The sequence below is a fragment of the Alligator mississippiensis genome, chromosome 1 (assembly GCF_030867095.1).
Source record: "Alligator mississippiensis isolate rAllMis1 chromosome 1, rAllMis1, whole genome shotgun sequence".
NCBI classification, from domain to species: domain Eukaryota; kingdom Metazoa; phylum Chordata; order Crocodylia; family Alligatoridae; genus Alligator; species Alligator mississippiensis.
Window position 1 is genome coordinate 110,479,504 of NC_081824.1, and position 27,667 is coordinate 110,507,170.

The 27,667-nt window shown below is 41.4% G+C and overlaps 1 protein-coding gene across 3 annotated transcripts in view; it reads left to right on the forward strand.

Moving 5' to 3' along the window:
- Positions 1–27,667, forward strand: part of RSPO3 (R-spondin 3) — a 97,918-nt gene that overhangs the window by 53,322 nt on the left and 16,929 nt on the right. For all 3 annotated transcript variants that reach the window (XR_002087743.2, XM_014611027.3, XM_006272459.4), the window contains exons 3-4: positions 2,465–2,611; positions 4,389–4,586. Coding sequence is in view for 2 of the 3 variants with exons in the window: in XM_014611027.3 (XP_014466513.1) it covers positions 2,465–2,611; positions 4,389–4,586 (345 nt within the window). In the remaining variant the exon portion in view is untranslated. The remainder of the gene's footprint in view (positions 1–2,464; positions 2,612–4,388; positions 4,587–27,667) is intronic.

A 27,667-nucleotide genomic window follows, 5' to 3' on the forward strand; every position in this document is an offset into this window, starting at 1 on the left:
GCCCAAGGCTGAATCAGTTTAGTTTTTGCAGGTTAGTCTAAGCTCTACAGATTAAATTGCAACAGAAGTGAACAGGCATTTACCTTTGATTCAGGAAATGTAGCCACATGCCTGCAGTGGCTCAGGCCAGAAGCTGGAGAGGCAGTAGAGCACTGCTTTCTGGCTGTGTGTTCACTTCCTCTTCCTGTTGCCCCCAAGGTTTCTGAGATTACAGTCCAGAATTACAGCAGCAGGACTCTGCAGGTTTGCTCATCATTTCCTTTTCCTGCTTCCAGGTACTTCTGGGATTTGTAGTTCACAGTTGAGCAGGGGAAGGGGTGTTTAACACCCCTCCCTGTCCCCAGAGTCCAGCCAGGGTTTGCCAGGGAGGGCAGTTCCCCCCCCCCCGACTGGTCTGCATCCCCAGCCTTGCTTGCCCCCCCACCCCCTTGTTAGCCAGCCCTCATTGCTCCAACTAGGGAGCAGAGGGGTGTGGCCAGCCCTGCTCTCTGGAGCAGACAGCCCAGCCCAGGGTTGGAAAGCATGCTGGGGGACTATGATTAACTTCAACCAGGAAGGGGTCTGGGACAGAAGCTTCGTAAACCGGTTAACCCAAATCAGTTAAGTCTGATACTACGTTCAACCAGCTTTATCTTAAACCAGTTTCAGCCATTTTGAAATTGGTTTATGTGCACCGAACTTCTATTTTGTAACAGGTTTAAACCACTTTCTGATCACTTAAACCAGTTTATATGTATTCTCTGTCCCTAGCCTAGGGGTACATGCAGATGTTATGCTTAGGTCAACCTAACTTGGGTTAGATCAATCTAAGTGCCAATCTGTACAAACATTCAGAGAGACTAGATCAGGCAAAAAATGGCTAGCCTGATATAATTTAGTTCACCTGAGGTGGTGGACTAAGTTAGATCAGAAACAGGTTAGCTTAAGCTAACAAATGTCTGTACATGTTTGGAGTATAGACCCTGGGCTGGGAATGCCCAGCTGCTCTCCCCAGCTCCACGGCTGCACTCCTCATACCTCCCCTCCACCATGACCCAGATACTTTTAGTCCTCTGATCCCCCCACCTCTGGATGGACAATTCCCCTGGCAGACACACCAACACCCCCACAGACCCACCAGTCTCCTATGATCCTGCCAGCCTCTCTGCCCCCAGACCTGCCAGAATCCTACTCCTAACCTGCCTGTCCTTCTCCCACCCTGATTTGTGTAGATCAGGTTCCTGGTATAGCTCCCAGTGCCAGTGAATACATACACAAGCCAGACCTGATCTATAATCACACAATTTAAAATAAGTCATGTGATCATAGAATGTGTGCATGTATCCTCAGTGTGTACATGGAACATATAGATCAATACCTAGGTAGTTCTCCTAGCTTTTATTTGCTAGTACAGTGCAGCCCAGATCATTCATATATATCCAAGTGGTTCACAGGCTCCTTTGTTCACAGTGGGTTGATGAATTAAAGATGAGCCACTCGGCTACTTGGTGCAGCTTTTACTTCAGTCACCAATCAGCCAGAGCTCATCAGGGATGCTGCCTAATTGTTATCTATGGCTCTATACCACTGTCTCCTCCCACCAGTTAGTTTTCAAACTGTTTTTTTTCACAGGGAAGCCCAACCGTATGAGGTATTTAGGTTCTACTATAAGTCACCTGGTTGGATAAAAAAAAATCCTTCTATATTCAGTCATTTAAAGAATTTTAAATGTTTGCATACTTTTCTATAAGAGCATTTTTAGAACATGTCCTTTACATATCACACATGCACTGTATGATATGAAAAGGTTATATTATAGTGTTAAAATACTTCTCATGGTATACTACTTCTGCCCTGTATAAATGATACAAATACAATTATAACAGTATATGTAAAATTTGAAGAGAGTATAATAGAACATAATCTATCAGAAAAAAATGAAATATTAGAAGAAGATGCAAAATCATTTTATTTATTATGTACTTACTTGAATTCTATGCTGCCATCCTGAACAGATATTCAAGGTGGTGTATAATAAAAATAATAATCTGAAGCAAATTCTAAATTCTGAATGCTTTATTACTCCTCAATGAATGCATTGGATGGAAGTGAGTCTGTACTGCGTAGCTTCTTATGTAGTTATTTAATGGAAAATGGGTGTAATGGAAATTGGGTGTTCTAATTTGATTGCATTTTCTACTCACTTTTTATCAGTAGAAATGACTACACAAAATGCAAGGCTTTTAAGACACAGCTGTTGACCTAATTCTCATTTATGCTAAGTTATATCAATACTATATTTTGTACGTTGCTAAAACAGGGAAGAGGCCTTAAAGAATAATTTGCTCCTACTCAAAGGCCTTTTTACTTTATTATAGTTGTTTGTGTCATGCATAAACCTACATCTTAGTAGACATGTGCATCAGATACTTTGGTGTTATTAAGTATAAGTGACAGGATGTAATTGCTATTTTTTATATTACAGAATGTAAAGCTGATTGTGAAACCTGCTTCACCAGAAATTTCTGCACAAAGTGCAAAAGTGGGTTTTACTTATACAGTGGAAAGTGCCTTGAAAATTGCCCTGAAGGGCTGGAAACCAACAATCACACAATGGAGTGCACCAGTATTGGTAAGTAGAATCTCTGGTCTACGGGTATACTTTTTCTGCCTGGATTTCATGCAGGGAGGACTTATTAACAGATCAGGTTCAAAATTAGGAAAGAGAAACTCAAAACTGTGCCTGAATTTATTTCTTCTTCTTCTTTTTTTTTTTAAATAGAAAGGCTCAGTAACAAAAGCATTTCCCTCTACCATGTCTCCAAGAAATTTCCCAAATCTGCCATCTTGCCCTTTCTAAATAATTTGGATAGATTAATTTCTATTTATTAAGAGCTCTATCATGACATAGGCCCAACTCTATGTTCAGGGCAGTCCAGAACATCCTAGGAATTCTGTCTCAAGGCTTCCAGCCCAAAATCTCCAGCAAACAGGTGAGTATGCTCTGGATTTCACCATGTGTTGCATTTCACCTCTTTAGGTGTACCACCATGCTCTATCCTCTGCACTGAACCAGATCCACTAATTGGTGTATAAGAGCAGTGCAGGGCCAAGGGTGAATCTCTTCCTAATGCACTTTGGCATGTGTGACTATTGCCTACCTTACATTAAAAAACTATGAGTCAGATTCTCAAAACCATGAGCTTGTCTTAAAAATAATAAAATTGTTATAAAACATGTTTTGGTTTATTTTTATTTGCCTTCTGATTTCTGAAAGTTTAATGTAAGCCCAGGTCATATTTTAAAGGTTTTTTTTTTCCCTACAACCATAAAGGCTAAGAACTTACCTTTTGTAGGGAAAAAGAAAGCTGAGATTCTAATGTAATCATTTGACTCTAGGACCTGGAGAACTGAGATAATCATAAGTTGCCATTACTGATTTGGTGCCTTATATAAGTTTCTTGTGTTTCTTCATATTATGAAACCAAGAAGCACAAAGGAACTGTCTGACACAGATTGAACTCAACGCCCACACATTCGTGTGCCCATAACATTCACCGTATGTGTTTTGAAGGAGAGACACTGCTCTTTCAATTTCAAAAAGAATAAAAGTAATGTATGCTAGTTTTGCATCTGTCTTTCCTAGTATATAATTAGGTCAACCGGTGATGATGGTTTTCATGATTTCATTCTCAAGTGAGGACTTTCATGCTAGCATAGAAGCCTGAAGAATCATTTCCTTTTCTTTAATGTCTGTTTCAAACTGCCTAGGACTTAGCTGCTTTAACAATGAGTCAGTCTCAACTCGGAAAAAAATCATTTAAAGTTGCAGTGGAAAACCAGATCCTTGTTGTGCATATAAAGGCCCATTATTTAGCAGAAGTGCCTCAGAGTGCCTCATGCCTAATATGCAAAGAAAAGTGATCTACATAATAATTAAAGGGAATAGACTTAGAAAGTGCTTTATGTTAGTTACTTTTTTTGGTTAATAAATTGGGGAAAAAAACATACCAATGGAAAAATTGATAAGATCATTAAATCTATCATCCTTAGGGACACTCAGTAGTTCTCTACATTGGCAGTTTCCAAACTAGGGGTCAGGATCTGACATGGGTGGTGAAGCCCATAAAAAAATAAATATCCTTAATGTGCTCAAGCCAGAAGTGAGATCACCTGTAGTTGTGAGCCAGCTAGTGGTAAATTCCTGAGTGAGGTCACAGCAAGAGACTCGGTGCCACTGTCATAAACAAAGGATGTATATGGCATTAAACTTATTTTACACTTGTTCTGGAGACAAAGAAATTGGGCATGGGCATTAAGGCCTAATGCCGAGCAAAGTGAATATACTGTTTGCATTGTGTTTACTTAAGGCTGTTGACCTGGCTCAGCATGTCAAATGTTTGTTACAGTGCACTGTGAAGCTAGTGAGTGGAGCCCGTGGAGCCCTTGCACAAAGAAAGGAAAAACGTGTGGTTTCAAAAGAGGAAATGAAGTGAGGGTCAGAGAAATCGTACAGCAGCCTTCAGCAAGGGGCAATCCATGCCCCACTACAAGCGAAAGCAGAAAATGTATTGTACAGAGAAAAAGATGTCAGAAGGAAGGAAAAGGTACTATGTTATCATCATCATAATATGAGACTGGTATTGTGCTTGTTTAATGGCTTGCATCTGAAAGCATGGGCCTGCACTACTTATTTCACCAAAGCTCCCATTGCTGTAAGGGTTAGTTTGGTTTGAGTGAATCATGCCCTTGCATAGAGTAAGTAATGCCCTCAGACCACTCACAAACTGCACTTCCATGTGACCTAGAAGGTCTAGATCATGTGGTCCTACCAGCAGAACTGCCAGTTCATTAATGTGAGTACCAGGTAACCCATTAAGGAGCACCACAGGGAAGAAATGAGGTCAGGAAGTCTTAGTTCTGTCCCTGCATGCTTCATACTTGCAGATGGGGATGGAAGTTTCCTGCTGCTTTACCAGAGCAGCAGACTTCACATTCCTTAACCCATATTGGCCTAGTAGTGCGTTGAAGAGGCAAAGTCATGGCCCCATGCACTTTCCCTGCCCACCTGCTGGAAAGGAACAAGAGCACAACATGCATCTTGGATTCAGTGCCCCCAGATCCAAGGCACCACAATGAGGTTAGTATGCTGTTGCATAGTTGGAGAACTCCAGAGTTCTTCAGTCAGCTTGCAAGAACCAGGAGGCATGTCCAGTTTTTATTTTTTTTCTGTCAACAGTTTTGTTGAGCTTGAGCAAAGGAAAATAGGGACTGACTTTTCATTCTGAACTGTAAATAATGGTTTTCTCTGGGTGGTGGTGGTGATGATGATGATGATGATGTATTTTGCTCATGGTGTTTTGGCAGCAACTTCAGTTTGGACAGAACGTTTCACTTTGAAAAGTGTCTGCTGTTCATGTGTAGTCAGGGTGGGGTTAACACACAGGCAAAGTAGGCATATACTTAGGGCCTTGTGCTGCAGGGGGTCCTGGTCTTTCCCTCCACAGTAGCGGTGTGAATGGCCCTGTCTGCCTCCCTTCCCTTCCCTTCCCTTCCCTTCCCTCCATCAGCCTTGCTGCCATGGTGGCTGCTTCCTAGCAGCGGCTCCAAGCCCCCCCCTCCCTGTGGGCAGCAGCACCGGGCTGGGGGGGGGGGTCTCGACTGGTCCATGGTCCACGAGTTAATTTGCCTAGGGCCCACTAAAGGGTTAATCCAGCCCTGCATGTAGTACTTGTAAAGAAACTTCCTCATGTATATTACCACCAATTCTTGTTTTATAGACTTTACAGTACTTGTGCCAAATCATATTTACAAAATATTGCATGCCTCAAAATTCCTTTAATGTCATAGATCTATTTTTGCAAAGTGCATAAAGTTCCCCCACTTTCCCTTTTGAGCAAGTAATGGGCCACATTCTGCCTCTCTATACCCAGTGAGCAACTCCTTTGAAGTCGATGAAGTTAGATAAAGTATACATTACAAAAGATTTGGTCTCTGAGGGATTTTTGTGTCTGAGGGCAAGATGAAGCCACTTGCTTTCTTAAAAGTTCTAAAATCCACAATTATGTACACCATCCTGTAGAAGAGTAGCCATGAACATCTATCAATCTACTTTCATGCACTTCGATAAGGAGATGGACTTAAAAAAAGAAATGGTAATCTTTAATAAACCCAAGGAAATTCACACATAAAACACAAGGTTAAAATAACATTAAGAGTTGGATTATGGTGACATAACCTAGGAAACTGAGAATTAAGGCAAAAAGTCGACATTTTCTTTTTCACTGGAAAAGGGGAAATGAAACTTTTCAGTTTAATCTTCAGGCTATTTCTGCCTGCCCTCCCAATTTGCCCCCTCTTGCACAAAATGGTTGCATTTAAAAGCCGGATTTAAGCCTAATGCAGCTAAGGATTAACACGACACCTCATTTGATTAATAGCAGAAATCTTTAATAACAATACCACAAACAAGCTATAAAACTAAATGACAGAAAAAGACTCCTTTTTAATATTCAGTAAATGAGCTATCACAAAAGTCCCAGCAAAAGTTTTTTCTCTCCCAAGCAGGCAGAAAGCAGTTCTTGTCTTTACAGTCTTCACTAAACATGGATCCGTTGCCCAAGAGGTGAACGGCTGGGTGCAGAAATGATTTCTGATTTTTCTCTCTCTCTCTCTTTCCTGGTGTGCATACCTTGCTGACAACTTTATTTCATTCTTATACAGTTTAATTGTATAGCTTCAAAGCATTCCTTCTTGATAGTTAAGAGACCACCACATTACAATTGCTAACTGCGAGGAACCTGTTTTTGGATGTCTAGGTGTGAAACGTTTTTGCAAGCTTTTGACCAGTCCGGAGGTTATGCAGTAATCAAGTAGGATGAGTTTTGATTGACTGAAGATGGATCTTGATTGACTGAATGGACTACCATACTTTGGGCTGTTGTTTTAACAATGGGGCAGAATTTACATTTACAATAGTTCACATGGTGATGGTCTATGGAGGCATTTGCAAAACCTCAGACAGACATTGAATGGCTATTCTGAGAAACATGCCTTAATTAAGGGGGAATGTGTCAACCAGGATACAGCCAGTAGGGGTATGCAGATATTTATGAATGGTTTAGCATAATAAAACATTGGGTACTTTTGCAGCTAGTACAGGCGATGAAATCAATTGGGATTACTTTATTTCGCATGGTCCCAGTCACGATCTTGCATTCTTGTGCAAGATGTACTGTTATTTTAATTTGGTCATTTAAATTTCATGTGTAGGTCTGGCCAAGCTTTTACAGTCATCAACATGTAGCTCTGTTTTTCTTTGAATGACACATTGAATATAAAAGAAACCGAGCTTGGCTATAGCTTCATGACTAAATATGTTCAGAGAGCTACACAGTAAAAAAAAAAAAAAAAAAAAAAAAAAAAAAAAAAAAAAAAAAAAAAAAAAAAAAGTGGGGGGTTGGCAGGGGAAGGAACTTTGGGGAATAAACTAAACTGGACTTACTATTAAGAAAGAATTAAGTAAGTTTGGGATTTATTTTGTAATGTATACATTGTTTTGAAATACAGCTTCCTTATTGCCTACTGTGCAACAGGCCAGACTTAGGGTAGAACCTGGATACTTTTCAGGTTAGGTTTCTAACCTAATGGTGAAGAAAGTTTGCAAAGTAACTGGGAGTATACACAACTACAAATGGCTGTGTGAGACTGCTGAGGTGCTCCAGCTGTTTGCTGCAGCTTTTGTTTCAAAGGCACCTCTTCCCCAATCAGCTGTGCAGGACCACTGATGTGTTCCAGCTGAGTGGAAAAGTGGCACCATTTGAAGTAAAAGCTGCAGCAAACAGCTGAGTTGCTCTTCCATGATTCATAGATGCTAGGGTCAGAAGAGACCTCAATGGATCTTTGAGTCTGACCCCCTGCCAGTGGCAGGAAAAAATGCTGGGGTCATGTGACCCCTGCCAGGTGCTTGTCCAGTCTCTTCTTGAAGACCCCCCCAAGGTAGGGGAGAGCACCACCTCCCTTGGAAGCCTGTTGCAGATTCTGGCAACCCTAACCATGAAGTTCTTTGCGATGTCCAACCTAAATCTACTCAGCAACCTACTGCAAGTGAAGGAGGTTACAAACCACTTGGATGCAAAAGATCTGGGCTCTATTGTATTAGCAATGATACTGGTCATAAGGCCATTGTTAGCTAGTTCTGCACATGCTGGTTCCTTGTTGAATGCAACTGTCATAAAATAGTAGGGTAGGCAGGGACCTCAAGACTCCTCTAGTGCAATTCCATGCACAGATGCAGAATAACTTTTTCTATATCAACCCAGATAGATGCTTGTCCTGCCTCTTGAAAACCTCCAGTGAAAATGATTTCACAACTTTCATAGTCAGATTATTGCATTGTCCTACTGTCCTTAATGGCTACAACCTACACCCCTGTCCTTATAGTAGGAACTTTTTCCTGATGCTTGCTTTTAATTTGCTCTGCTGTAGTTAAACCCATTGCCTATTGTCCTGTGCTGTGAAATAAGGAAAAGCAATTTTTTCCCTCCTTTATGTCCTTTCAGCTTTTTGAAAATAAATATCATATTCTCTCTTAACCTCCTTTTTACCAATCTAAACATACCTAGTTTCTTAAACCTTTCCTCATATGGCTTACATTTCAAACTTTTTATCATAGTCTTTAGAGGTGCACCAATACATCAGTTCAATATCAGATTGGCACAGATATAAAGAAAATTGAGTGTATCGGAAATTGGCTTCTTTTGCCTGATGTGGCCAATAATTTGGCTGATAAATGCCTGGTGCATGCGCGCAGCTGCAGTGCAGCTCATTGGCAGTGAGAAGTACAGCATGGCAGCATGGAAAGCTGCGTCAAACTGACAAGTCTGTTGTGGTGGAAGGGGAGAGGTTAGGGAAGGGGTGTATGGGGATAGATCAAGGCCCCCATGGTGAGGGAGGGAGTGGGTATGGGGCAGGGACTGGGGCAGGTGCTGCCTAGCTGGGGTGGGGCACAGGGTGGAGCCACAGCTCATCCAGGGGGTACGCGGAATGGGCAGGGGGAAGGGTGGGTCCCACTGCTGAGCACATCCCAGGAGGGCATAGGGGTGTGTGCCCCCAGATCTGCATGCGGCATGGGACAGGCTGCCACTATGGGCTGGGGCCGGGGCTGCACCAGGCTCTTCCTGATGGGGGCCAGGCTGGGCTGCACTTGAGGGGCAGCAGCAGCAGTGCTGGGAGTGGGGGTTGGGGGGCTACAGTAAACTTTGGAGTGGCTGAATCCCCCTGTAGCCCTGCTCCCAGTGCTGCTGCTGCCTGCCCTGAGAACAGCCCAGCCCAGCCCCCACCAGAAAGAGCCCAGTGCAGCCCCTGGCCCCAGCCCAGTGAAGCCCAGCCTACCCCACCCTATGCAGATCTGGGGGCACATGTCCCCCATGCCCTCCCAGGGTGCATGCTGTGGTGAGAGCTGCCCCTCCCACCTGCCGCTGTGCCTCCCATGTGAGCCGTGGCCCCATCCTGAGTCCTGCCCTGCCCCACCCCAGCTGGACAGCACCTGCCCCTGCCCCTGCCCCAGCCCCACTCCCTCCCTCACCGCGGGGGCCTTGATCTGCCCCCCCATGCCCATTCCCTTCCTCCTCCCCTTCTACCACAACAGACTTACCAGCCAGACACTACTTTTCAGGCTGCCGGGCTGTGTATCAGAAATCAGACTGGTATTGGTCGATATGCCTCCTTAAAAATCAGCCCCAAAAATCTCTATCAGTGCATCCCTAATAGTTATCCATACTGGTCACTTGCCTGGTAGAGATTTAAGACATTGGCAGAAGACAAGTGATGATGTTTGTTCATTATAGAGTTCTTTATGATTTGGTCAAGGAAGTTCAGGTAAAAGGCATGATATTAGTCAGCTAACTTGCTGGTATCTCACAGAGGCATTTGCATGTGCCTGTGATGAGCATGATAAATAACATTAATGGATGGATTGCTGTCAAAGTAAAATCTATTTTTTGACTGGAGTGGAATAAAAGGTCTTACTTGGAGGAGGCACTAAGTTTTGAGTTTGAATGCAGGCAAACTAGGAAAATTAGGTGGGTCAGTTTACAAATAATTTTGCTACTCTTGATTTAGAAAGCTTTTCTCCCCTTTTTCCAATACTATACTTTTATTTTAATTCCTAAGGACAGTAGGACAATGCCACAGGCTGCCTATGAAAGTTGAGGAATCTTTTTCACTGGACTAATTTAGCTGTCCATGTATCCTGGGCAGAATACTTTTACATCAATCCTCATCCAAGGCTTTTGAATATGTATTTTGATATTTCTGCCCTTTGAAAACAACAGTGTCATATTAACAGTACCCTTCCTCTATAGCAACTGATCTTATCTCAACTTTCTCTCCCTTACCTGTGATTTTATAATATATTCCTAAAGACACAAGTGCCCTTGGGTTTAGTAAAATAGTTCTTTTCTCTTTCCATGAGTAGATATTTCTTTGGCTTTTACTTTCTAATAAAAATATCATTCTCTGAAAGTTAACTGTTGCAACAAGTTGACAGTTACTCCAAATGTTGCAGTGATTACCAGAGGTGTGACATTGTATTTCAGGATACATTGGGGAAACACTATTGACAGAGCATGGCAAACACTGCAAGCAATCAGCAGTTATTAATATTTTAATAAACCTGGTTTTGGCCATGGTCATATCACTTAATGGTTTCTTTTTGCCAACATGTATGAGATAAGGGTTTCACTGGCTACAAATTAAATATTAAGGATACATGGGCAAATATTTGTGAAAAAAAGAAACTTAAGTTTTCATGCATGAAAATTTCTGACAAGAGTTTGTCCAAAGGGAGAACAAAAATGTACTATATAACTTTTCTGACCAACTGTATTTATTAGTTAATTTTAATGCTTTCATATTTTCATGATCAAACTGAAACATTTAAAAATATTACACAAAAGATATGCTAGTGATGTATCAGGACTTCCATGTGCTATATCTCATACAAATACATAACAAAAATGGGCTCTGTCCCAGGACTCTGGGACAGAAGTTTCATAAACCGTTTGACCCAAATCAGTTAAGTGATACTACATTCAACCAGGTTTATCTTAAACCTGTTTCAGCCATTTTCCAACCGGTTTATATGCACTGAACTTACGTTTTGTTACAAGTTTAAACCAGTTTCTGATTACTTAAATCAGTTTATGTGTAACTTCTGTCCCTAGCCAAAGAGCCTACCATCCAAGTGTAAGACCATATAGATGAACATGGACAGCAGAGTTTACATATTACTAACCATGGAGTTTAGGGTTCATCCATTTGAGCTGTTTTTAAACAGGATACTAATATGAAGTTCATATAGGACAGTTTTGTTTCACATATACTAACTGTGCTGAGCACTGTGTTTGAACAGGCAGAAAAGAGAACTCCCTACAACATTTGGCCAGTCTCCTGCAAATCTTTTTATCATTCAGAAAGAAAACAAGTTGTTTAGGAAAACCAAATGGGTGTAATGTAATTCTCCTGTGCACAAAAAAAAAACAATCTCTTTGGGAATCTCCAAGTGCAGAATGGAAAAGACAGTTAAATCAGGGAAAAGAGGAGGATATGGACAAGAAGTAGTTTTAATCTGAAATAAGTTATGTTTAAATATATGAATCAGTGTAGTTAGAAGAAAAAAGGTTCCAAATCTCTGTTTCACACATCTGAATCAAAAAGTCCAGGCTTAGTTTGAATAGCAACGAAGGCCAGGATTCAAGCCAGTTTTGTTGTTTTATGAAACTAGTTTATTCATCCTTAATTAATATGTGTGTGTCCATGCAATGCTTCCAACATATTTTCGGCCCAGATCTGATAAGTATGTAGTTGGCTCTGATATGTATAGCAGGAGTCCTATCAGGCTTTCATTTGTTTTCCAAAACCACTACTCAGCTAAAATTCCCAAAGCCATTCATCAAGGTTAAAGTAGATTTTACTTTAGCTGAACACAATGTAACATAATACCAACAAGCTTAAAATATTAAGTGATAAATTCCTTTACTTATGCTCACTCTCCCGCCACACAGTCGCACATATAATTGAAACATGAAGAGCTGAAGAGAGCTGCTTCTTTTGGAAAAAATGGTATGTACTTGATCACTCTTGTTTAGGAGTATGGATTTCATTAACATTCAATTAAATTGTCCCAAGCAGACCAGATAGAAAAATCACACTGAGTCCTTACCAAAGAATAAACAAGACAGGGAATAAAAAAGAGTTGAATTGTATTTTGAAAATATAGGATGAAATCCAAGCATCATTGAAGTTAATAGCAAAACTCTTGTTCAGGCAGGCCAGGATTTCACCAATATCATTTAGCTAATCCAAAGGACCAGATGCAAAACTAGATGAAGTCAGTGGGAGTTTTTCTGTTGATTTCAGTGGGCTTTGGACAGAGAGCCACAAAATAAGTATGCAGCAATATAACCCCTGCATCTGTATGCAGGCAGAGCACTGCATTATCCATGCAGTGAGATGATTTGCATGTGCATATAACAGTTTGCATGTGCAAATGGAGTGTTGTTGGGCTTGTGCAATTATTAGCTGTTTAGGCATTTTGGATGGACGTTTTGAATGACTCGCTTCTTGCAAAGGATGTTGAAATGTTGGCCCTCAATATCAAGAGTATTTTGTATAGCACCAATGACATGCATTTCTTCCTCATGAATACAAAATACAGAACTATGGGCATGCTTTTTAAGGGAGGGCCTGCTGTTGGACCTGCTATTGTAGAGGTTGGCTCTGTGAAATGGTTGAAATTGTAGTTTCTCACCGGGTTCCTCTATAGGCTCAGCAAAAGAAACTGTGCAGTAATGCACGCTTTTGCTACAGTATTTAAAGTAGTGTTTCCAAAATGATGAGACTAACCTCCGAAGTATGCCCATAGCCTCTTCTGGACGCCAAATAGAAATGGACAGGAGAGGGGCAAAACTCACTGTTTCCCAGAGGTCTTAACATAATGGCATTATATAGCATTTTTTTCACTTCAAGTGCACTTTCAGTAATGGATGAACACCTGGTTAATCACCATTGGAACTGACTCATGAAGGATGGGAAATTAAGAGGCTGTCCCAATCCATCCCACATGGGATGGATTGGAAAAAAAACAAAGGCCTTTTCCAAAATCTATTAAACTTATTGGGAGTCTTTTAATTGACTGGAGTGGGCTCAGATTCAGACTCCTAATTCTCAAACATACTATATTTCTGATAACTATTCCTTATTGAAAAAACATAGCTTTTAGGAATTCTGGACATTTTTGGTACTGATCCCTCAGCAAGTCACGTTTTATCTACAGACATTTAAGTGTTACCTAATTGTGTTTATACACATGCTCTGGGAGTGAGGGGGAGGCATTTTAATTAGAGTGGTTCTGAGAGATGCTTTAGTTAAAGCACCCAGAGCATTTCATATATCAGTGTACCCACACTGAAAAATGGCAGGGGGGCACTTTATCTAATGCTCATCGAACGAGTTTTAGATAATGTGCCCCTGCCACTGTGTTTAAGTGCAGGGACGTTGATACATGAGATGCTGGAGACTGCTGGAGCACAGTAATTACCACACTCCAGCAGATTCAATTAATTAAGTCTGCTCCGACCCACTGGAATTACAGCATGTCAGAGGAGCCTCGCTGCTCGTGTATAGGCACCCTGAGGGTCAGATATTCCAATCCCAGCTAGTCTCAGAGCTCCATCCAACCCCAAACATACTAACATTTAAAACAAGGACCAAAATGTTTGTAGAGCCACGTAGTAACATGGCTTTGTGGTGCTGTTGTGAGGGGGTGTGCTCTGTGTGATTGGCATTAGTGTGGTCATGGTTAATGACCAGTAGGATTAGTCACTAGGATTCTGAGGCTTCAAAATTAACATGAAACTAATTACTGCATCCTCATGTTTACATTCTGTATACACCATTGAGTCAAAACTTTGACCTCTGTGAGTCCAGGCTACTATAATTGAGGAATCTGTCTTTTGAAGAGTTTTGTTGTTTATTTTCTGTTTGTTTCTGCCAAGAGGGGTTTGTTTCTTTTCTTTCCAGGGGTTTTGACTCCCTAACTTTAACAGCCTTCCAGAAGGGCAGCTGAGACTAAAAGCCTGAGTCTGGGCTCCAGTTGTCACCCTTTCACAGGAACTGAGCTGCTGCAAACATTTTTAAAGATGGTTTAACTTGTCTCATGAGAATACTTTGAGCATAGATGGGGAATAGGCTTTACTAGGCTGCTCATACTCAGAGCCCTTATAAGGCCATGCTGTGGAAGTGGCCATGGACAGGAGAGTTTAGGAAAGGAAGAACTGACTTGAGGGATTTTTGTCCTGGCTATTCTAAACTGCAGAGCAACTCACAGGTGGTTAAGCAGTGAATTTAGAACAGCTCCTGGAGCTCTTGGAGTTTATAGTAGGGGTTGCACTGACCCATGGACCAGCATACAACTGCAGATGTGCAAAGATATTGAAAAGCCATCTTTGGCCAAACAACCATTGAAAGGTATGGCATAAAATTTGGCCCCATCCACTTGATATTTAAAAGTATTTAGATGCCTAAATCTACAGAAAGATGCCTAGTGCCATTTTAAAGATTGCACTGCAAGTTAGGTACCTCATGACTTTGACAGTCTTATAAGGTGCCCGTCTACATCTTTAAGGTACCTAAAAATCTGGACTTAACATCCCAGTTAAAAGTAACTACTCTTCATGGCAACTTTGTTTTAATATGAGCAGTTACTTCATATTATGCCTAATTCCTAAATGAGATTTTGAGGATTGGGTGCAAGGGTTAGACAAACTGGCCCACCCTTTCAACGACTCTTTATACATATAGTGTACACATGCTATGTGCTCAGGATCATATGTATTACTTTAAGCTGTCCCTGTGCAATGTCTGAAAATGTCTATGGTTATAAGCTGACTGCACAGCTCGGGAATTTTCCAAATCACTTTAGACTGGCTAACCATTCAGCTGTCCCCAGTCTCTGGGCTTCTTTTGAAGATACTCACCTCTTCCCCCTGTAACTCCTCTCCTTTCTGATCCTCCTTTCTTTCCCGCTCTGGCAGGCATGAGAGCATATCAGGAGTCACTCAGATGCCCTTGTCTTCTGGAACATGTTCTTAAAAATGTACTTGACATGCTGCAAGTGAACAACTTCCATATTTTATTAACTAACAGAGAAATCATTTGAAAACTTGAAAACACAAAGTTGTATGGTCAGCAGCTCCTGGGAAGGGAACAAATCATAGATTAATAGGTTGTAAGACTGGAAGGGACCTGAGAAGATCATTGCATCCAGTCCCCTGCACCAGGCAGGAAAGACGGCTAGGATCAGGTGACTCCAGCAAGGTGAGAAAGAAAAAGAAGTTAGTGCTTTTATGTGAAAAATGGACTGCACTGTATCCATCCTCCCCACCTGGCTTAACAAAGTACATGGCCTAACAAAAGTGTTCCTCTTACTCTGAGGATCCCTAGCTGTGCTCCATGTATCTTATCACTTTCTGGAGGATTATATGCCTACAGGATAACAGAGGTTAAAAATGCAACCACTTGCCCTATCAGGAACCCTTACTCCTCTGTCCTCTACCCTAAAGTTCCTATCATCTCCTCTGGAAGTCCAGACTCATTGCTGCCTCTGCACTTCCCATCCTTCCAAACCTGGGAAGGGGCAACTTGTCAGTTCTTATCCTGACTCTCTAGCAAAGTACAGCAGTAAATGGATCTATCTCATCCAGGTAACACTGCCACATAATGGTGAAAAAGGGAATGGCCTGGAGTGATGGGAGATTCTAGCTACCACCTCCCATCTCTGATCTTGGATCCCTCACTGTTTTGGTCTTTCTGTCCTGGAAGGAAGCATGAGGGAGAGAGAGAAGAAATTCATTAGTATGTTCAACAAACACGGTCATGGAATGCAAAACATTTGAAGAATGTTGGCCACAGAGTAAAACAGGCAGTGGATGCTTCAAAGTTAATGGTGACACATAGAGTAGTGTTTAATCAGACTTAAATCCTGCCTGTGGAACACTTCCATGTATAGCAATACTGCTGTGGCACTGTAAATCATGGAAAGCAAAAGTACTCATTCAAGTATTAAATTAATTCCTATGCATCTTCTAAGCCTGATCCAAAGGCTATTGAAATCAATGGAAAGATTCCCATCAGGTTCAGTGAGTTTGGATCAGGCTCTGAAGGAGTCTATCCAAAATCCCTTTACGATAAAGGGAAGAGACAGATGTGATTTCTAGCTGCTGTTTGCACTCAGCCCACTAATTCTCTGTCTAGACTTTTGGACCAGGTACAGACATTACACTTTTACTAATATGATTATTCAGAAACTGGTCTATACCTGAAACAGAACATAAGTTTAGCGCACATAGACTGGTTTAAAAATGATGGGATCCAGCCTAAGACTTGCCTCTCCCCCAACCAAAGGGTGAATGTATGTTCAGTTTGCTACTGATCTAAACTATTCTGCTCACAGAAAACTGCATAACTTAGAGCAATTCCGCTTTAGGGTTTTTGAATATCTGTACCTAAGCTTGGTCTCTTTTCAATGCACTTCCCATCTCAGCTCCATCACCAACACTGTCATTGGCTTTTTTTGGCCCTCTGGCCTCGGCAAGTCCATCCATAGCATCTGATAAAGTAGGCTGTTGCCTACAAATAGTTATGTATTTTTAAATTAATTTAGTCTATACATTTCCATGCTGCCATGCCTTTTGCCTGACTTCAGACTAACATGGCTAACTACCTCTCTTTCCTTGGGCCGCCATCCTGCACCTTACTTTCCAGCATCCTTACTACGGCTGGTAAAAGAAAAGCATCTGCAGCCACTTGAGAATGGAACTTTAGTATGTCCTAACCAGCGTTACATCAGAAATTACTGTGGATTAATACATCTCAGAGACCAAAAAGGAGACTATGAAATCTCTCTCCTTGGGGTCATTTAAGAACATACTACACAAATATGGTCACTACATGTGGTTGACTTGCCTCCAAGCAGGGGCCTGGACTATACTCTTGGGGTCCCTTCCATCCCTACATTTCTGTGGTTTCTACGAAGTTTTCACAGAACTCCACTGTTTCCATCCCTGTTAAATTCCATAGGACTTGTCTATAAGGATGTGCTTGACCCACATATATGCCAATGGAGTCCTGATTCTCTGCCCACTTATATCAACATCAAAACTCTGTTCCCCTGCAGCCCAAACTTGTTCCTCGGCTTGATCCTTGAATCAGGGAGCTACAGCCTAGAGTGCCACCCCCTTTTCACTTTGTCCAAGCCATGGGAGGTTTAAAGTATCAAGTTTTGCTCAGCCTTTTTACCATGTTCTTCAGCCTACAGTCAATATGCTAGAATACAGAGAGGCAAGACAATTTTATCAGGGAAATTTTTATGAAGTTGCTAACATGAATTCATACACCTCCATAGACTGGTGGAGCTATGTCAAATTCATAGTAGCTGAAGATATGGCCCACTGGTCTCTACTTAGAAATGGAGAAATTTAATTTTAAAATGACCTTAAACAAATAATGTTTATTTTTAACTATGCTAAATTTGTTGACATAATCTCTGTAGGAAATTAAGGCAAAGAAACCATAAGAATTAATTATCATTTAGAATTCTAGTGACTACAGCAATCACATTTCATAACTTATTTGAAAAAAATGGTAATAATCTGAATATTATTTCCTTGCATAAAGCTGGACAACTGAAAAATGGGCAATACATTACCAGTTTTTTAATGCTCCCTCTGCATTGGTTATAATGATTAAGTATGGATCCTCCCCCCTCCCTGCTTTGGTTTTGAGTGAAGAGTGAAATGAACCATTACTTAGAGTTCTTGGTTAAAATCTAATCCTCCCATACCTATATCTATGGTGTACAGTAGCCCTAATATAAAGATTTATAACTACAGTAGTGTCTGCTTTGTTCTGAAGCTTGCATTTCCGTCTACCCATTTGCTTTCTTAAATTCTCTTCCCCATTTGTCATCTGAAGAACTTAAAAGAAAAACAGGCTTCAGACATGAAACACGTCTACATTCCTGAAACATGAGACGAACAACCTTTTATTCACGCAACCTTTTAATTTACAGTGATGTATAATGGATAGCAAAGTGTCATTATGGACAATGCCTCTCCTTGTTACTAGCCTACAGAAATGTCTAACAGATTTAAACATTTAAAGGGACACCTTTTTCAGGCTGTATTTTCTTTCTTTCTTTCTTATCTCCCACACCCCCATCACCCTTTTTGATAGCTCTTGTTCTAAGTACATAATCTAAATGCTGTGGCCTGCAAATTGCACTTATTGTTGGCTTAGAGCTAAGAAGGACCCTTCTGAACACATTTTATACAAACTCTAGCAAGGTCAGATTTGGAAAAATCTCAGCTGCTGGACTTGGATCCCATGAGCTAGTGACCATTTATAATTAATATTAATGACTGGCAGACGACAGATGTTTATTGCCTAAGTAGAAATGTGTGTTCCTAAACCAGAAGGGTTTAGTTTAAAACCTGGGGAATTGACTTTATCTTGCACAGATGAGGAAGGGAAGGGCTGTCAGTGCATGATCCAACCACTACTACCTTTAGAATAAGCAATTCAATATTCCCTGCAAATGAGGGGTTGTACTTAATAATGATTTTTGGCTCTTTTGGGGCCTTATCCAAAATTCATAGAAGTCAGTTGGAGTCTATCTATTGAGCTGAAAGGGCTTCAAATCACACCACATATTTACTTTTCTTCTCTAGATATAAAAAACACTTTATAAATTTAGGGAAGCTCCATTATCTCCATGTTAGATGCAGAGAATCATAGCCAAGAGGTGACATAGATACTGTGCATTAAAATGATTCAAAATCTTTTTCAGCTTTAGCCAGATTTCTAAGGCAAAACATTTTATTTTCTAATGCTCTTAAGCCAATCTAAAACGAAAAGGTTTAAGTTTCATCAAAATCTGCCATTAGCTCAGATGACAGGTGAACAATGTAGGTGGTATCTCATATCAGGACATCATCCTACTGGCTAAAGTGGGGCTCCATGTAGGAACTGGGACCACTGTCTTAGAGCTCCCCTTAGATGCAGGGCCCGCTGTGCTTCTATTTTGTGACTGGAAATTGCTCTCAGTCCAGAAGGTTCACATGAGCCTTTCACTCTTGCAAGCAGGGATATTTTCTGTCAAGAGAAAGACACCTGAGAAATATAAGTCCTGGGAAAAAAAACTTTAAAAAAGCACAAGTGGCTAACGGTGTGAGCACACAAGTTTACTCCAAGGCAAAAAGAAGGTGAGGCTTTACCATGTCAACTGCTCTACACTAATGGCCTGTGTGTGCATGCTGTTACCCCGTGGTAAATGAAAGATAACCCATAGGAGTATAGCACTGAGGGAAAGAGGGGGAAGTTGCCGTAGATTAGCATTTATTGATCATGTGGGCCCATGGGCAGCTACCACAGAGCAACTGACTCACAGTACAGCCAGCTCTCCTCTGCCTCATTTGTTTGTGTGCCCTTGCTCTTAGGCTCCAAAGTCTCATTGGCAAAAGAGATCTAGTCACTGCAGGGTGTAATGCTCATAATAATCAACTCTAAGTCTACAATAGTGTGTGAGGCATGATCCTCAGCCAACATGACCATGCCAGCAAAAGCATCCAGTGTAAATGTAACAATGATCCTGGCAAAACTCTGCCTTTGCTAACGTAGCTTATTTTGCTTGGGACAGGGAGCTGGGCTGAACTAAGCAATACCAGCAAAAATACAACTTTGTTGGTTTCAGTTGTGTTGATAGTAAGAGTGCTCTGTTGATATAGCACTCCTAGAATGGACATGGCCTTGGAGCCTGGGGTATGTCTATTCCACTTCTGTGGCGCTCTTGAAAGCACTGCCAAGAAGCATGCCCCCCTACCTCTCTTGTGCTGCTTATGTCAAACCTAGAAATGAGACCGTGAAGCCATCTGAGAGTGGTTCCTCCACTGGTCTCAAGGACTCTGAGTGCTTATACATGAGCAGTGATTAATCAAGTCTGCTGGAGCATGGTAATTGCTGCGCTCCAGCAGATTCCAGCATCTCATGTATCAGTGTCTCCATGCTTAAAAATGGCAGCAGGGGCACTTTAACTAAAACTCATTTGACAATCATTAGCTAAAGCACCCTCTCCACCATTTTTAAGCACGGGGACAATGATACAAGAGACACTCTGGACACTTTAATTAGAGCAGCCCTTAGAGGAACATGTGTATAAACTCCAGGAACACTCTGGGAGCATGTGTATAAACTCCTAGTCTCTGATAGGCTTGAGGGAATTGGTAGTGTCACCCCAAGATTAGCTTCATCAGCTCATTTCCAGGTTTGGCACACACAAAGTAGGATCATATGGGTGGGGCTTTGCATCTTGGCAGCACTCATGAATGCAGTGGAAGTGGTGCAGACATATCCTAAGAGACAGACTCCTAACTAATTAGGACTATGTCTGCAGCCATGACTGCAGTTGAGTGCTGAGATACCCATGCAAGCTTTAAAATAGTATTGGTAAAGGTCTAACCGAGGGGTGGGGAATTCAGCCTATGCTAATTTATCTTGCTTCTCTGTATGTAGAAATGTCTTTGGGAGCTTTTGAAAATGTGACCTCTTCTTTGCTCTCCATGCACTTTTAAGACTCCAGGAGTTTGCCCCAAAACCCATGGCCAAAATGTCCAAATGTCACTAATGTGAAGTTTGCTGTGTAGCAGCCCCTTGCTTGTCTTTCTCCCCAAAAGGCATCTGCATCTCAGAATGTACTCTCTACATATGATCTATTAAGTGCTTTGGGGTGGAACTCACTAGACACATCAAAATATTCATTTTTATTAACCCCTGTGGTTATGGAGCTAATCTCACAGGTGGTGAAAGAATCAGACCAGAGAAAAGGATAATGGAAATACTGTGTCTAAGTGTGCCTACAGCAAAAGTAGCTGACATTCATATTTAGGGAAATTGTCAGCGGTTTCTCTTTTTTAGTAGACCTAAGATCCATTTGATAGTACAGTAGTGAACAAATTACCCAGTTTCAAATGCAGTTTCACAATATTTGTTTAAATGTGGTTGTTTAGCTTGACCTAGTTTTAAGCTGGTTCAGGTAGCCTGGTTCTTGGGTTGGTCTACTTGGGCTACAGAAAGTATTAAGTTGCTGCACAGCTACAACCTACACCTCTTAAGCTCTTGCAAACATTCTCACATCTCTTGTCTTTCCTGCCCTTTATTTTTGCTTTTGAAGAGGAGGATGTGAATTACTGTTGTTGCTTTGTTTGCATCAGCACCTTGAAGACTCAGTCAGGATGGAGGTACTAGCTACTGAATGCTAGGTGTTTGGAGAGAGATCCACCACTGTACTGCCTTCACAGTTCTGCTGGTGGTAGCAATGTTGGAAGTGCATATGTAGGCAGGACTCCAGAACTTCATCAGAATAGCCTTTGTGATATGGTGGAACATTTATATCATAAATTAAATGGATGGGGGTCTGTGTTGTTATCTAGATTAATCAGTGTCTGTTATTCAAGTTCCACTTCTTGGCTGTTCAAATTAAGTTGGCTGCTAATTTCCACATGCAAAATTCTGTGTTACAACAAACAGCTCTGGACCAAGTGCTTATTCTTTTGAGGATTTCAAAAGAATAAACTGACCACATTCTTGGGGGGGGAAAACCAGCCAGGATAAAGATCTACGTTAAGGAAACCAATGTGGTATCTGGGGTTTGTTTTAAAATGCAGACTTATGGCCAAAGGCAAAAGAACTCTTATTCAGTGTCTCCTCATTTATCTTCTCTTTGACCCTTTCTTGGACAGCTTTGGTGTCCGTATTTTATTGAACTAGCTGGAAAATTTTTGAGAGAATGGAAAATACCACTTTATCAAAATGGACAAGTTTCTTGATGATATGTGCATTTCAGTGAAAATCTGATAGAAACCAGGCAGGTTTTTGCGAGAATCCTACCCACCTGGTTTCCTGCCAGCTGATCTGTCTTGCTCCTTATCAGCCTGCCTGGCAAACCCCAAGATCCCCATCTCTCTCCTAGTCTTCTGCTTCTTCTGCAACCCAGGCTCCCAGAGCATTGAGGATCCAGGAGAACTGTCCCAGAGCCAGGGCTTCCATACTTCTGATTCTTAAGCAGCCCAGAAGTCCTTGAAATCCTGCTCCCAGGTACCCCCTGAGCTGTTTGGCTCTCTAAATGGTGGACTGCTGAGGCTCTGCGACAGCGTCCCAAAAATATTTGGGAAAAATTTTTAATGAAATGTAATTTAAAATCCTTTCAAAACTAGAATTTGGATTTTCTATTCTGCAGGAAATTCAGAAATTTCATTTTTAATTCTAGTTTGGAGCTGATTTTTTGTGACACTTTGGAATTTTCCAGAGAACAGAAATCCTGTTTCTGACCGGTTCTAATAACTGACTCATTTTTCATGGGTAGTGAAGAAGGAGAAGCTGTCTCTTCCCAGCACATTTCTAAAAAGAGCTGTTGGGGCAAAGGCATGCCTCACTAGTACCATGGCAATTCCCTGTGATTTCCTTGATAGATTTGATGAAGGCATTTATCAGGGGGTCCAAATTCATTAGCCACTGACATATAGATGATCAATCAGATTGTCCTGAGAGAGCAGCATAGACTTAATTATGCATGGAAGCCACCTGTATGTATGTGCTACGATTGATGTGGGAGAGTAAATAGATTTAGCTTGGAAAGGACCAAAATAACTGAACCACAACAGGACAGCTAGAGCTTTATGCCTCTCTTCCTTTTCTAGAATTTCAGTGGAATGATGGGACTTTAGGCTTCAATAAGGGAAATGGCAAAAAAGTGTTCAAGTATAATAAAGTTAGTGTGTTTAGTCCTACATCATCCAACCGCTACCCCATTGCTGTGGAGGACATATGGGGAGCAGGAGCAGAAGGAGCAGACTGATTTTGTACTCTAGAGAGATGCTCTTCCCTCTTTGTGAATCTGTTCCCAAGGCTGTATTACACAGTGGTATGTTTAGAGTAGCTTTGAGGCTATTCATAAGTTGCAACAAGGATAGTAGATTGTGGGAAGCCATGTGTGTCCCTCCTCCTGTCCCTATTCCAAACACTGTTCTAGCTTATCCAAAGTTAAATTATCACAAGTATATATAAGATTAGTTCCACAATAAAGCCCCAGTCCTGCAACAAAATCTGGTGCAAGTTTAAGGGTCTGCATTAGCAACCCCACTTCAGATTTGGGCCCAAATTATTGATGAGCAGTCAGACCCCTCTGTGCAAAGCCCAGTGGCAAAATGGCACACCATGAATACCGATGGATGATGGATGCCTCTGAGCTGCTTGGCTGTACTAGTATTTCAAGAATTGAAACTGGTTTATTGTGATTATTTTAAGTCCTTTTTTTAAAGTTGCCATTGTTTCTCTTCCACTTAAATATGGCTTGATGACAAATTTGCTAATGCTAAATAAACAGCAAGTTTCTATGGGTGTTTCTCCTTTTTCACTATTGTACTAGAAAGAGTTCAAATATCTGCTGAGGCAATAGCATCTGTCTCCTATCATGTATAACTTTTCTTGATTATTTCTAGAAAGGCAGACTAAACACGCAGCCCTGACATAATGCAGCATCACATTTTTATTTCTGGTTTGCTCAAGCAACCGCACCAGCTGAACTAAGTCTCTGGAAAGAGCAACATCCATGACCTCAAGCAAGCCTAATGGGAGGGGTTGGATTATTGGTTCCTGGGACAGTAGAACAAGCTCTCACAGATTTCTGCCAGTATTCTGAAATGATGTCAGGGCAAGGAGTGGTTTTGGTACCAATAACCCCTAGTTCCATTATACTTCTTGTGTTTTCATATAAATACATTAGTCTTAAAAATGGTTATACAAAGTGAACTTGAGTCTAACTCTTCCCATACTTTAGAAGTGGTGAAAAACAAGAGTCTTATTCAGATACCTTCACTAAATCTCTTACGGCATTTTTCATAAGTGAAAAGATGGTCTGCAGTGTGATCCAGGACAAATTCTGCTGCCTTTAATTCTTCCAAATACAGTACATTTCACCTCCCATTCTTACTCTTATAATTTTAGTAAGCTAGTAATTTTCTCCTTCGTTAAACAGCTACCATTTTCCATTCTCTTGGAAATGGTTTGCATGATATATAAGTTAGGGAAATGCTTTATAATCCTATGAAACCCTGTCTGAATGTAAAACCATGATACCAGTCATGGTGAAAAAAAGAACTGTAAATATATTCACTTTGTGTCAATATTCATGTGAGGAAAAAACCCCAACTTCAATAGCAAAACATTGGCATGGGTGCATAATGAAGGGTGCAAAAATGGAAGCCACCACTGCTGCTGGTCCAACCACCACATCCTTTGCAGCTGGCTTGGCCCCTGCCATTACCCTGGCTGCTAATGCCACCCAGGGTGCAGACACTGGTTTTTATGCTTCTGTGTTGGCAGTAGGTAGATGGAAAACACCAACACCTACAGAAATCTGCCCCAACTGGCCGTGCATTTGAAAACAGGATTCTATTTACAGTTTTTAAATACTGACTTTGTGTTTGCCATTGCACAATACATAAATATCAAAGTGGTCTCTATTCTTAAAGAGGGTTAAAATGCAGCTGTGCCATAAGCCTTGTTTGTGGGGTGGCTGTTAGCTGAGCCATCCCACAAGCTTTACAGGGAAGGTGTTAGGTCCCAGTAACAGATAATCCCCTCCCTGCTTCCTTCCTGGTACCCCCATGGCTCAGCTAAGACAAGGCCCTGCTCATTCTCTGTCCTTCCTGTCCCTCTTTCCTTGCAACAAAGCAGAATTTTCCAATTTGTTTTGGAATCTGGCTGCACTGCGCTGCGATGGAAGGGCTGCGCTGTGAGTATTTCGTCTGTTTCCTCAAATGTCCAGCATTTTGGGCTGTCAACCATTCGCCTTAGCACCCACGCCACCCCAGCTCCCCTTGTCTTTCCACTCTGGGATGGGTTGCTGGGCAGTGCAGGCTTTTTTCTGCCAGCTCACACTCAAGGTTCTTACTCCTCCTAACACCCATGTAGGTTAAGAGACAACCTGTCCAAATGTAATTAAAAAATAGATACATAAGAAAACAGGCAAAAATGAATCTAAGCGATGAAGGGGCCTAGATCTCATTTTCAGAAGTAATTTAGGCACTTGAGAGTCAAAATCTTGTTAAAAGTCAAAGAATCTGAAGTCACTTAGGGCCAGGTCTACAGGGGTATTTAAGTACCTAACTTCTAATTTAGATATCTAACTCCAGTTTATTTGCATGGAGCTTAAGTAGCAGTTAGGTACCTTTAAATATTTCTGAGGATCTGAAGTTCCCATTACTTACGTATATAAATTCCTTTAAAATATCACCTGAGCTGTACTTCAGAACCAAGTGAAAAATGTGCAGTATGCAAAACAGATTAATATTCAGGTAATCATATTTTTGGAATAGTCACCTTTTCTTCATCCATCAGTAAATCTAGAGGTTTTGACGTAGGCTACCCATAACTTGGAATAAAATAATCACTGCAGAAAAAGCTGAAATGGTTAAACTTAAGCAGGGCTTTACACAAGAGTTAGTGTCTGAAGGTTTGTGGATGCAGGGACAGTCTTTTTTGGGTCATTGGGATAGGGCTCTTTAATACTGTTTTTCTGGCAGACCTTTGTGAAACTGTGTGAGAGCACAGGCATTTAAATGTTCATACCGTTCCAGAAAATGGGTCCTTCTTCTGGGAAGTGGGAAAGGACCTATGAATTTATACCATATTGCATTAGTGGACTAGAGGGAACTTGAATCTGACCCAGGAACAAAAATCATTAGCAGCAGTGAATCTTGTGAGGTTGACTCTTCCAATTACAGTTCCCTACACTGGGAATTCTTAATTGGATTCATCACACACATTCTTATGATGTCTCATTCATGATTTATTTTACTCATTATGTGCAGGTTGAAAGATTTGGTATTATTTAAGAGAGTTAAGTTAAGAAATTGACTGTATGGACCAGCATAATGGAAGGATTTATAGTACAGGATGATCAACAGTGATAAGAGAGGCAAATTCTGTACAAAAGCAAGCCATCATTCAAGATGGCCTGAGGAACTTCTACCCTCACACTTCCCAAGTGCTATGAAGGTACAATTCGACCCTGCCATTGAATAGCTCATCTAGCAAAGCACTTAAATACACATGTAACTTTAAGCCAGCAAGCAGTCTTACTGGCCGCATCTAGACAAGTGCAGATGTTTGGTTCCCTGGGGACAAGTAGCTGTGGGGCAAGTAGCACCTTGCGCCACAGTTACTTGTCCCTGAGGAATGCCCATGCCACATGCGCTTTGGTGCACGGCAAGTTACCCCAAGGGTGGTAGGGGAGGTGAGGACCAGCACTGGGTTGACCCCAACAGCCTTACCATGGGCCACCCAGACAGTCCCCAGGGAAACCATGCTTAGGAAGCTCCTGGAGATGTAGTTCCTGTAAGAACCATACTGTTTAGGAGCCTAGTGGGGGGCAGTTGTGTAGAAGTGCAGAAGAAAATGGCTATTTTGAGATGCCTTGCCTCTTGTTGAGGTTTTGGCACAGCTCAGGAGATCTACAGGCTTACAGGATGGACAATCCAAGCCTATTCACTGGAACATATTTTATCCACAATACAGAAGTATTGCACAGATATTCCACTAGTTGAAATTCATAAGGCCTGGTTCTCTACTTCAGGGTTCAGTCAAAAACTTTTCCTTTCCTTTCAGTTTTACCCCCTGATAAAACTTTAAAATACAAAATCCTTCTCTCTCCCCTCCTCCAAAGACCAGCCCCAATAAATGGAAACCTAAATCTGTGATACAGTGAGAAGGCACTGCAGAAGAACAATTTCCTGTTGTGTATTTGTGGGAATATGCAAACAGATAAACTGCTCTCAGTTGTCTGTAGTAGTAACAGGGGAATACAACAGGTCTGGACTAGTGCTTTGCTTAATCTGTCACAGTACCATTTGGGGTGTGGTGCATTTTCTTACGTGGTAGTATTTATAGTACCAGATCCCTTACTGCCCATAAAAAACCCTCTATGAAATATTGTTAAACCTTCTCTGGGGTCACCTATTATGTAGCTACATATTCAAAGATGTTTTCAATGTGGATTACATAAATGTTTAGGGATTTCATGGAGTATGAATTACAAATTGCATTGACAGAAATACAGCACTTTCAAGAAGTCAGATTTATTGTGTAAGTATGTTGTATACTGAATTATTTTCACCATCAGAGTTCAAGGTGAACTACTTCTCAGACTGGTACCTTGTACATAGACTTAGACTAGGGACAGACATTCAAAAAGCCTGAGCCTGAGTAGATTCAATCTTTGCAGGTTAGTCTAATCTGCATAAATTAAACTGATTTGCAAGTGAATAGACATTCACTGTTGATTCCAGAAATGCAAGCACATGCCTGCAGTGGCTTAGGCTAGACACCAGGGGGTGCTAGAGGAAGCCCTCCCTTCCTTTCTGCAGCACCTGCAAGCCTGGAGCTGACCTGGGGGGCATGGCTAGGCCCCCACCCCCACCCCACCCCACCCCCAGCTGCTAAATATTACTGGGGAGGGGTTTAAATCCTCACCCTGGCTTGCAGGGTGAGCTGAGCTGGGTCAGCCCATGGGAGC